At 38.9% G+C, this 12610-nt stretch overlaps 1 protein-coding gene across 7 annotated transcripts in view; it reads left to right on the top strand.

Annotated features, from left to right (window-relative positions):
* The window catches only part of peak1 (pseudopodium-enriched atypical kinase 1), a 178631-nt gene that overhangs the window by 160769 nt on the left and 5252 nt on the right, over positions 1-12610 (top strand). For 6 of the 7 annotated variants that reach the window (XM_043680402.1, XM_043680398.1, XM_043680401.1 and 3 more), the window contains 2 exons: positions 3193-3267; positions 5783-6564. In XM_043680402.1, coding sequence (XP_043536337.1) covers positions 3193-3267; positions 5783-6564 — 857 coding nt within the window. The remainder of the gene's footprint in view (positions 1-3192; positions 3268-5782; positions 6565-12610) is intronic. The other variant, XM_043680404.1, reaches the window with a different exon arrangement.

Here is a 12610-nt window from a genome sequence, read left to right as displayed (position 1 = left end):
CAACATCATTCAAGTATGCCTTGCTGTCTATGATTTTCTTAAAAACAGTTTTCTTTTCAAGGTAAACAAGCTACTGTAATTAACATGGGAACACTTCAGACTTTTACCAATTGTAATAATTGTCCTATCCTAAAACATAAAATCTAAAGAAATCTGGAAGTGTGAGTCCCCTGTGACTATTACATATCACAGTGTGAAAAATCTTTTTCTCTGATCAGCTTGGTATCTAATACCCATGAAAATCTCTAAGAGTGATGAAAATCTCCAAACCTTGAAAGTCGTGGTAGTAGGGTTTCCATTTATCTGCTGAAGCATGCATTCCTGCAGAGGGAAATCTCACTTATCCAATATTTAGAGCTTGGGCAGAAACTGGAAAGAGCCAAAATTTACAAATTCTGTGTTTACTGTGCTTCAAGTTTAATGTTGCACAGAACACAGGATGGAGTCCTGCTGCTATGCCAGCCAGGACAATCGACTGTTGGTCTGTTCAGGATTTTTTGTAGCCAATTGGTAAAAAAAAAAACAGCCTATGGTGAAAGGTTTAGTTATCCTGGACCCTGCCTAGACAGTGCGGCTGATTTGTAAGTATCGACTGTCTCCTGTGGACCTGGCTGGCTCAGGTGTCCGTTGTTGCATCTGCCGTGGAAGATTGACTCAGTTCCAGTCTTCCTTCGTTTGTGGGATGTGGGTATTGCTGGTAAGGTTATCTTTTGTTGCCCATCCCTAATTGCCGTGGAAGTGAGTGGGTTGCTGGGTTAGTTCAGAGGGCAGATAATAGTCACCCCACAGTTCAGGAAGCCTGAAGTTCCGTGTTGGTCAGACCAAGTAAGGATGGCATATTTCCTTTCCTAAAGGACATTAATGAAGCAGGTGGATACTTCAAACAATCAACAGGGGTTACACAGTTGCCATTATGCTAGGTTTCTTAAAATTTCAGTTTTTTTAAAAATTGAATTCTTATTTCACTATCTGCATGGATGGGAATTGAGGTGCTATCTCCAGAGCATTAGCCTGTGTATGAGATTGCTAAACCAGTGACATTACCACTATGTCACCACCTCCCCAATGACATTTTGAATCCATTTGATTTTGAATAAACCCCATGTTCCCTCTCCTCTACCTTTCCTGGAGGATAACTACTTGTTGAAATCAATCAGTCCTGAGCTTCCAAACAAAATAATTCTTATTGTTTTTGAATTATTTTACTACACCTTAATGTCCTTTAAAACTAACCCAGCAAACCCAAAATAACTGAATTCTATTGCAGTGTTGAGATTTGGGTTCACTTACAGTTGCTCCCGACAAAATGGTCACTGTTTGATAACCTTTGTGTGTAGATCTTGTAGATGACAAATAGTAATAAGATGCATAGAGATCCTAATGCATGAAAGCTATATTAAAGATGTGATAGAATGATTAAAAGACCCAGTTTTAATTAATTGCTATCTTGAATTGTACATGGAATCAAAGTATGTGAAATTATGAAAACTTTACCCTAAGCTATATGGGTTCACTATGACCCAAAAAAGTGAATTCAAGATCATTTTCTGTCTTCAAACCCCTTTAACAGGTTAACTGTCATTATCTTAATAACTTGCTGTAGCTTTACACCCCCTCACCCTTCACTATTTATTCTTTCAACTCTGGCTAATTGTGTATCACAACCATCTTTGTCCCATTGCTGGTGACAGAGCCTCGATGACTCTCAACATAATCTACCAAAGTTCTTCTCACAAGCCCTCAGTTTCTCCTCCTTATTACAAGCCTGTTCAGTTTAAGATCTCAGCCACTTTTTTTGGTTTCGCTTCCTCACTCTCATTTGTTCAGTGATGGTACTTTTACATATTTTAATTTTCTTTGATTCTTTTGTATATTGTAGGATAATTTTGATGTTAAATTGTGATATGTAATTGCAAATTGTTGCTGGATATCAATTTTTGTTTTCAATTGTGGGAAAATGAATGTTCCAGCACAGTGTTACTTCATAAAACAAAACACATTTCCGTGTTAATTTTGACAGACCCAACTAGACACTGTGCTCATTTTTAAAATGGCCACACAATTATGTAAATATCCCAAGTAATTTAATCATCTGTAAAATGTTAAAATGAGTTCAAAAACGTTTTGAGTGTTTTTCTTATAAGTATATGGTTCATTTTGTAGATAGCAAGCATGCTAGACACAAGCTTAATTGATCAGTGGGTAACCATAGCACTTATTGTGGACTGAATGATGAAAGTTTGAACTAATTCCAACAGAGCTCTTTTGCTGTTTTAATTGATTGATCTTCATATATTACCTCACACGATTGATGTAGTCAGTCCTTGTTCATGTTCAAACTGTTCCTGTGATGCACATTTCTGACCAATGCAATGTCAACACCATGTCCAAACTAGAATAGGTGGAATGGAAATTGTGTATTTATATACTGAGCCACATGTTAGGTGGTGTCCAGAATGTAGTTGTCTCTGCAGAGTTGTCAGCCAGAAACTAGCATTTTCACTGACTTCCAAAAAAAAATGCACTAGATAGTGCAAATACTGAGTCACTGCAAGAACCATCCAGAAGGTGAGTCATATCTAGAATACATCAGGTATTAATGTGCATGCACAGGAATCCATTCCAGAATAATAATAACACCTTGCTACATTTGTGGGAGGAATTCGGTAATGGTTACATTCATTCCAGAATTGAGTTTCTCAGCTTGTTCTGCAACAATCCTGAGATTTTTAAAAATAATTTCATCTGTCAACATGAAAAATTCATCTGCTTAGCAAAGATTCCTATAGTTGTCCACCAATTTTTTTTAATTTGTGATTTTTTTGTCAAAAATGTATTTTTATTAATACATTGGTCATATACCAATGCACAATGGCAACTCCATGTCATAGCCCCATAAAAATGTGACTGTTCCCCTGAACAATTTGAAAATGATTGCACAATGAATATTCATCCTATGGGTATCACTTGGCTCAGGATTTAAAAGTAAAAATATTTCTTGTGAGACACTGGTGCTGAAAGTGGCATTGCTGCGTGGTAAGGTGTAACTGCAATACTTTATACATTACTTACTAACCTTTAGTTGAGGGTTTCACTATTCCAATCTTGCTGTCTCTCTCTCTCTCCCTCTCTCTCTCTTCCTTTCTTTCCTGTATTTTTCTTTCTTTTACATGTCTGTAATCCTGGCTTTAGCAAAATCCCCGAGCTGGCGGGCTGTGGATGGAAGCTCAGAGATTTATGGAACTGCTCCTTTATTGAGAGCCACAGGTGAGGAGGAGTAAGCTGGGGCTGTCAGTGACCCCAGCTACATTCTGAGTACCTTTACTATGTGTCATGTGTTTCTGTGCTCGAGAGGGCAGATGAGAGAATCTAAAGAGAAGTACATGTACATCTTTAATTACGTAATTACTAGAATCTGGAAACAGATATATTATAATTCCTGAAAAAAGTATCTTCATGACGGGAAGAGTAATTTGAATTTGAAATTAATATTTGTGCCATTGACCATAACCTGCTATTGCAATTTATTTCTCACTAAAATGAACAACTATTATTTTTAAGTGTGGAACAGCAAATTGACCAATAGAATAAGCTGGAGGCAGCTAGAGGAACACGGCCCACCTACCTAACCCCCCTGGGAGAACCAGAGAGCTTCTCATTGGCAAGCCCAAGGACAAGGCGATGTTTAACTGATGGCATTTAGCTAGCTAAAACAGTCTTAAACCAAGTTGAGCCTTCTGAACTGGAAAGAATAAATGTTGGAGATCACAGCCAGTCAGACATCACCTTTGGAGAGATCTGCTGTGATCTCCAACATTTGTCGTTTTCAGTACAGATTCCAGCATCTGTAGGAATTTGCTCCTAAATTGAGCTTACTAAAGCATTGTCATGTAGAACCATCTGGAACAGAATGGGAAATGAGTCCTCAATGACACATCAGCTGATCATTATCCATACTATGTGTATCTGCCTGGTACAGGATCAGTTCCCCAAAGTTGCCAAGTTCAATTTTCATCCTTATCAGTAAAAGGTATACTTTGTACAACCGTCCAGTATATTAAGATAAATGCTATTTTTCCTCGTATAATACTCTCTAATTTCATATTTTATTGAGGTTTTGATTAAGAACACAAAGTTTGGGTGTAGTTGAAATTGTTCGATGGCTAGAATTGCTGTCCCACAGTTGAAAATTATTTTGTCTTGGGCTCTTTGAAGTAATAGCTGAAGTGGTATGTATCACAGCCACGTCCTATTCTTGAAGTATAAGACAATAAGATGCTGGGGCAGAATTAGGCCATTCGTCCCATCAAGTCTGCTCTGCCAATCGATCATGACTGAGTTTCTCAACCCCATTCTTCTGCCTTCTCTCTTGATTCCCTTACCAATCAAGAACCTATCTTTCTCTGTCTTTAAATACATTCAATTACTCCACAGCCCTCTGTGGCAATGAGTTCCACAGATTAACCACTCTCTGGCTGAAGAAATTCTTCCTCATCTAGTTCTAAAGGGTTGACCCTTCAGTCTGAGGCTGTGCCCTTGGCTCCAATTCTCTGTTAGTGGGGATATCTATATCCAATCTATTCAGGCCTCTCGGTATTCTGTAAGTTTCAACAAGATCTCCACCTCATCTTTCTAAACTCCATCGCATACAGACCCAGAGTCCTCAACTGCTCCACATTTGACAAGCCTGTCATCACTGGGATCACTTCATGTAAACCTCCTCTGGACCCTCTCCAACACCAGCACATCCATCCTCAGATACAGGGCCCAAAACTGCTCTCAATATTCCACATGTGGTCTAACCAGAGCCTTATACAGCCTCAGCAGTACATCTCTGTTTCGTATTCTAGCCCTCTTGAAATAAATGTTAACATTGCATTTGTCCTCCTAATGACCAACTGAACCTGCATGTTAACCTTAAGAAAAATCCTAAACAAGGACTCACTTTGGAGTCTCTTTGTGTTTCAGATTTCTGAAGCCTTTCCCCATTTAGAAAATAAATTACGCCGATTTTCTTCCTATCAAAATGCATCACCTTATACTTTCTCACACTGCCTTCTATCTGCTATTTTGCTCAATCCTCTAGCCTGCCAAGCCCTTCTGCAGCCGCCTTGCTTCCTCAGCACTACCTGTTTTTCGAGTCATAGAGTGATACAGCATGGAAACATACCGTTTGGTCCAGCTAATCCATGCTGAACATGTTCCCAAACTAAACTAGTCCCACTTGCTTGCATTTGGCTCAGATCCCTCCAAACCATTCCTATTCATGTGTTTATCCAAATGTCTTTTAAATGTTGTAATGTAACTGTACCTGCATCCTCTCGCAGTTCATTCCAAACACAAATCACTTTCTGTGTTTTAAAAAAAAAAGTTTCCCCTCATGTCCTTTTTTAAAACTTTCTCCCTTCACCTTAAAAATATGTCCCTAGTTTTGTACTCTCCCACTCCAGGAAAAAGATTCTTTTTTGTCACCTTATCTACTCATAATTTTATAAACCTCTATAAAGTCACTCCTTAACCTCCTACATGCCATTGATAAACGTCCCAGCCTATCCAGCCTATAACTCCAACCCTCCATTATGTTTCACTGATCAAAACTGCTATTTGCACTTCTGCTAAGGCTAAACATTTAAATTGATCTATGGAATTTAAACTAGCATTCAGAAGTATGGCATGTTCAATCCAGTGTGTTTTTCTATCCAAAATGTTGTTTGTTTATTCACGTGTGCTGTTTTGGTTGACTGTACTATGATACTTAGTCATCTTTTGTATGATTGCATAGGGCAATCGCGGGCTAACATGATACCCCTGAAGCAGCCAAGACAAGTGAAAGGAGCTTCGGATGATGCCATTGCATTTGTGGGATCTACGGAACAGGAAACCATGTCAGAGAGCCAACCAACACCACCGCCACTTCCAAAGAAAACCATAATCCGTGCAAACACTGATCCCACATCAAAGGACTATGCCCAGAAAAAGATAGAAGGAAGAAATTCTGGACACAATGTGAACTTGGCAAATCCATTGTATGATGTAGAGTATCCTGGTGATGCAAACTGGGATGCGTCAAGTGCTTGTTCCTCGCTCAGTTCAGATGCCAGACTCTGTGACAACGAGTCAGGTGATTCACTGGAAAGAGCAGTGAGCAAGTCGATGACAAAGACCAGAGCATCATCAACAGTCAACAGTACGTGCAGCCTCACCACGAGCAGCTGTAGGGAAGGGTACTCAAACAGCTTGGATTCACTCTCTGAGAAGAATCGTATTCCTCAGAGACCTGGTAAAAGTATACAAAAGCCACAAAGGCATACGCTGTACAAAGGGATCGAGAACAAAGAGGAGGTAATCATGAAGATTCGAAACCTCCATACAGACTCACTGCGGAAACTGGCAGCTAAATGTGAGGACAGGTTTATGGAAGGCCAGAAGAACCAGCTTCGCTTTGGATTGGACAACTGGTCAGACTTCAGACTGACGAGTGATAAACCTTGCTGTGAGGCAGGTGATGCAGTTTACTACACAGCTTCCTACGCTAAGGACCTTCATAACCAATATGCGATCAAGGTAAGTGCTCCAAATAATTACCACCTTTCTTTAATGTACCAAAATCTAGTCATCACAAACCATAGACAAAACAACAAATTTGTAACTTTCATGAAAAACTGGACAGAATCTCAGAGTATTTTAAGGTAAGGGAATATGAGACAGAAAAGAATGGAAAGCTTGGGTGAAATGGTTAGGAAAAAGGGTTGTGTGTCGTATAGACACCATCATGGGTCTGCTGTTTTAATGGCCTATCCTTGCCTGCTAACTCTGTGTGCTGCATCTTTTCACACACAAATAATCATCACTCAGACCTTGCCCAAAGAGAGGTTTTATTATTTTTCGGTTAATCATTGACATTCTATTTTTTCTGCCCCTCCCATATGTGCAAGATGATTTTGTGCTTCTGTACAAAGGTGATGATTATTGCATGAAATCAAAGAAAGGAATATCAAGCCAAGTTCAATATTGAAAGCCAGCAGACTTTCTCCTTGAATAACCTGTGGAAGTGTTTATGATCAGTTAAATGAAATGTGCCCATTAAGTCTTTCTCCTTGCACTTACACATTGTCAATATAAAGAGAAATGTGAGTGCAGTAGAAACTCAATGTTTCACTACTCTTGGAAAGTACCCTCTGTAATGATCTCCTTATAAGGGGAATGTGGATATGTTCGTATCTGGAGCTTAGGGACAGCTGCAGCAAGTACAGTACTGAATTTCCTATCTGCTACCTGTACCTATATGATTAGTGACACCTGAGACTTAACTGTTCAACAAACGGCGGCAGGCATAAGGCACAGAACCAGACATTTGATTGCCTTCCTTTGGGAATATAACCACTCAGACTTCAACTTGCACAATTTAAGGGGAGTTTTCTTTTTTCTGCCTCGTACAATATCGTGAGAATTCACATACGTTTTGAATTACTTGAAATAAGCAGTGCAGTGTCAAATTCTTTAAAGTTTAAGTATAATTAATAACACATGTCATTGGATAAGTGCCTTTGAGTATAGGAGCAAAGATGCAACTTTACTTTAAAAATTTAGGCTCATTAACTGTGGCTGTTGGTTACAGGATTTGGCAGCTTACCAAATCAGGGTTTCAGACTGGGTGGTCTTAAGTACTTAACTGTAGTTTCCATTTTGGATGCTTTGCAACTGCTTATTGCTAAAATATTTTACTTAGTCCATTTTCCAGACTATTAAAATACTTTAAATGTAAACTGCAAACTCCAGTCTTGAACATAGTGTTAATTCCACAATTGCCTTGGATGTTGTAGCCCCAGGAATCACTTCAGCTAATCCTGCCTTGCCCAACATGCAGTCTGACCAATCAGTTACCTGCTGTATTTTTGTTGTGTTTGTGATTTTCAGGAGAGAAGCAGTTGTAGTTAAATTTATCTCTTCCTTTGGATTGGCATTTACTTTAGTGTCATTAGCACCCATGAAGCACCTTAAGAAGTTGTTCTATTTAAAGATACTATATTAATACAAGTAGCTGTTCTAATGTAGCAGTAAATCATCCTCTCCAGAAATCTGGTTATGGGCTGGTAAAAATTGAATGAATGAATTCTGGAGTACCCTAGGTATGTATGGGTTCCAGTGTAGGTTCCTGGTGAAGGTTTTAAGCCCAAAAAGTCAACTGTCTTGTTGCTCAGATGCTGCCTGACCTGTGCTTTTTCCAGTGCCATACTTTATCGACTCTGCCAGTTTACAAGTCCTTGCTTTATAAAATTATTATAATTATTGTGCAGTTCATAATGTTAACTCTTAGTCTGACAGTCTTTTTAAGCAAATTGGGCATCTAATGTTTTAGTCTTGCTGTAGATGTCCATTAACCTTGTCCAGAAACCTATTTGGATATTTCTAAGTTAGTTTATACTCAGGCTCAAAATATTAGTGAGGAACTCAAATTTTTTGATTCTTAAAATTGACAAGGTCAAATAGCAGTTATTTTGTTCAGACAGATTCCTGGACTGGGGTGATCTTAACCCACCTAAGTCAGCCATGATCTGTCATTTTCATCATAGTTGATTGCTTTTGTCATATTCCTCCATGCCTTGCATATTTATGTGCTTGTCTAAAAGTCCCTTAAATACCCTTAACATATCTGCCTCCACCACAATCCCTGGCAGAGCATTACAGACTCCTATCGCTATGTGTTTTAAAAAAAAAAATTGCCCCTCGCATCTCCTTTGAACTTTCCTCCCCTCAACTTAAATCCATGCTTTCCAATATTAGACATTTCAACTCTGGGAATAAGATTCTGACCATCAACCCTATCTATGCATCTGATAATTTTAGAGATTTCTATCCAGTCTCCCCTTAGCCTCCGCTGCTCCAGAGAATGTGTATGTAAAGGATCATAAATTGTTTATATTAATATAGTGTAATTTTAATGCAGCCTGGTGCCTGACATCTTGCTGTACATTTTATGTTTTTGTATGATTGCATGGAGTTTTGTTTGCTAGTAAGTGTAAATATTTTTATATTAATATTTACATTCTTCCTTTTAGTTTAAAAGAATCTTCAGTAATTTTTGTTTAATAATGAGATTAGTCAAATATAAGAATTTGTGGTATCTAAGATTCTCAATTGAAAAAAAGTTTGATTCCATCCCACTCAAAAAAAAGCCAAGAGTAAACTTGTGCTTTGTCACAACACAGTACCAACTGGAAAATGCCTGGCTTTGTCACTGTGTCTGCAAATATTCTGGGAGTGTAATGTCAGACATGAGACAACCTTGGAATAGTAAAATTCCTGAAACAGGGAAGGTCATGCTAAAAGTGGGTAGGGAATAATCATTGGCAATTTAGCGTTGAGTCAAAAGATTTTAAATGTGAGACTTCCCACCGACTTTGATTCTGAACTACCACTCTTTTCAATTCAATCTCTGCTCTGAGCAAAGTTAGCTTGTTTTTAAGAAAACACAACAACAATATAATTTATGTTTGAGTGTTTTTTGTTCAAAAGGTACTCAGTCCTTCCTGCAAGTTCTCTGAATACAAAGATTTTGGAGTCATTTTAAGATAACAGATCTTCCAACTACAACCTGTTGGTAACATGATCTTAAAACCGTAACAATTCTGCTAACAGCCCAAGCAACTTGCTTATGTGAGCATTTGAACTGCTTATAGAGTCATATAGCATGGAAACAGACCATTTGGTTCAGCTTGTCCACACTGATCAGACATCCCAGTCTGACCTAGTCCCATTTGCTCGCATTTAGCCCATAAATCTCTAAGCCCTTTCTATTTATAAACCCATCCAGATGCTTTTTAAATGTTGTTCTTGTACCCACTGCCTCCACCACCTCTGGCAGCTTGTTCCATTCATGCTCCACACACTGCATGAAAAAGGTATCCCTTCGGATCCTTTTTATATCTTTTCCCCCTCTCACCTTAAACCTATGCCCTCTAGTTTTGGACTCCCCTACCTTAGGAAAGAGATCTTGGGTATTTGTCCTCCCCATACCCCTCACTGTTTTATCAACCTCAAAAATCACCCCTCAGCCTCTGATAATCCAGGGAAAATAGCCCCAGCCTCACCAGCTTCTCCCCATAACTCGAACCCACCAATCCTGGCAACATCCTTGTAAATCTTTCCTGCACCCTTTCAAGTTAAACTACATCATTATTGACTGACTTTGTCCTGTAGATTTGTAAAATGTATTTCTTAATGGTTTGGAGATGCCGGTGTTGGACTGGGGTGTACAAAGTTAAAAATCACACATACAGGTTATAGTCCAACAGGTTTATTTGGAAGCACCAGATTTCGGAGTGTTGCTCATTCATCAGGTGATTGTCCTGAAGGAGCAGTGCTGCAAAAGCTAGACCTTCTAAATAAACCTGTTGGACTATAACTTGGTGTTGTGTGATTTTTAACTTTGTATTTCTTATTGCTGCTGTTGCCCTATTGGTGAACAAACACTAAATCAGGAAAGTGAGATCTGTTGGTGTCAATAATTTGATTCTTGAACAAGAAGCAAATAATAGGTTTTTTAATGGGGCACATACCTTGAAAACAAAACCTTTTGGGTATGCCTGGTTTAAATCTTTGAGGAGAAAGTGAGGTCTGCAGATGCTGGAGATCAGAGCTGGAAATGTGTTGCTGGAAAAGCGCAGCAGGTCAGGCAGCATCCAGGGAACAGGAGAATCGACGTTTCGGGCATAAGCCCTTCTTTAGGAATCTGGTTTAGTCAACAATTAGATGCGCTAACAGGGATCGTTTATGGTCTTTTCCCACACTCTGCCTATTATGATCATACGCCAGACTTTAAATGGCATTTTTTATCAGATCTCAGTGTATTGTATGGCAATAAATCTAATACTGTAAATTGATTACAGTACTAAAATTGATTTGGTTTCCTGTCAATTCTTTGACATTTTATGGAGCTGGTTTACATAACTCAAAACTGAAGAAGATGATGTCTTGGGATTCAGCATTTATGCATTAAAGCTTCCACTGCGATGAAATTCAAGTCTTTGAAGGTTATTACCTACATCAGTGATCATCTTGAATGTTCTTGTCAGGTTATCTGGTAACTCATTCCACAGTCTGTTAATGAAGTTGGACAAAAGGAACTTGCCTGCCAGTTAGGAACTCAGTCTTTAATTTCTGTTATTTCCCTGTAGGACTGTGAAGTTTCTATTTGTACTTCAATAGCACTGTCTGAACTTTGAAACACCAGACATTATTCACAATTAAATATAAATAAACTTTATTTCTGGAGATCAGTTCTATCCTATCTTTGCTGAAAATTCAGGCACTTTTCAGGTATAATTCAGAATTCAAGTTTATTGTCTTGCTTTTTGTGACTGAGGATGAATTGGTGATTGATTTTAAATGGAGAGGAATTTCTTAAGTGTGTACAAGGCAATTTTCTGATTCAGTTTGTGGATGTACCTACTACAGAAATTGCAAAACTTGACCTACTCTTGGGAAATAAGGCAGGGCACTTGACTGAGGTGTCAGTGGGGGAGCACTTTGGGGCCAGCGACCATAATTCTATCCGTTTTAAAATGGTGATGGAAAAGGATAGACCAGATCTAAAAGTTGAAGTTCTAAATTGGAGAAAGGCCAATTTTGACGGTATTAGGCAAGAACTTTGGAAAGCTGATTGGAAGCAGATGTTCGCAGGTAAAGGGACGGCTGGAAAATGGGAAGCCTTCAGAAATGAGATAACAAGAATCCAGAGAAAGTATATTCCTGTCAGGGTTAAAGGAAAAGCTGGTAGGTATAGGGAATGTTGGATGACTAAAGAAATTGAGGGTTTGTTTAAGAAAAAGAAGGAAGCATATGTCAGGTATAGACAGGATAGATCAGTTGAATCCTTAGAAGAGTATAAAGAAAGTAGGAGTATACTTAAGAGGGAAATCAGGGGAGCAAAAAGGGGACATGAGATAGCTTTGGCAAATAGAATTAAGGAGAATCCAAAGGGTTTTTACAAATACATTAAGGACAAAAGGATACCTAGGGAGAGAATAGGGTCCCTCAAAGGTCAGCAAGGTGGCCTTTGTGTGGAGCCACAGAAAATGGGGGAGATACTAAATAAATATTTTGCATCAGCATTTACTGTGGAAAAGGATATGGAAAATATAGACTGTAGGGAAATAGATGGTGACATCTTGCAAAAAGTCCAGATTACAGAGGAGGAAGTGCTGGATGTCTTGAAACGGGTAAAGGTTGATAAATCCCCAGGACCTGATCAGGTGTACCCGAGAACTCTGTGGGAAGTGAGAGCAGTGATTATTGGACCTCTTGCTGAGATATTTGTATCATCGATAGTCACAGGTGAGGTGTCAGAAGACTGGAGGTTGGCAAACGTGGTGTCACTGTTTAAGAAGGGCAGTAAAGACAAGCCAGGGAACTATAGACCGGTGAGCCTGACCACGGTGGTGGGCAAGTTGTTGGAGGGAATCCTGAGGGATAGGATGTACATGTATTTGGAAAGGCAAGGACTGATTAGGGATAGTCAACATGGCTTTGTGTGTGGGAAATCATGTCTCACAAACTTGATTGAGTTTTTTGAAGAAGTAATAAAGAGGATTGATGAGGGCAGAGTGGT

The sequence above is a fragment of the Chiloscyllium plagiosum genome, chromosome 40 (genome assembly GCF_004010195.1).
Source record: "Chiloscyllium plagiosum isolate BGI_BamShark_2017 chromosome 40, ASM401019v2, whole genome shotgun sequence".
In the NCBI taxonomy this organism is placed as follows: Eukaryota; Metazoa; Chordata; class Chondrichthyes; order Orectolobiformes; family Hemiscylliidae; genus Chiloscyllium; species Chiloscyllium plagiosum.
This window is presented reverse-complemented; position numbering and strand designations above follow the sequence as displayed.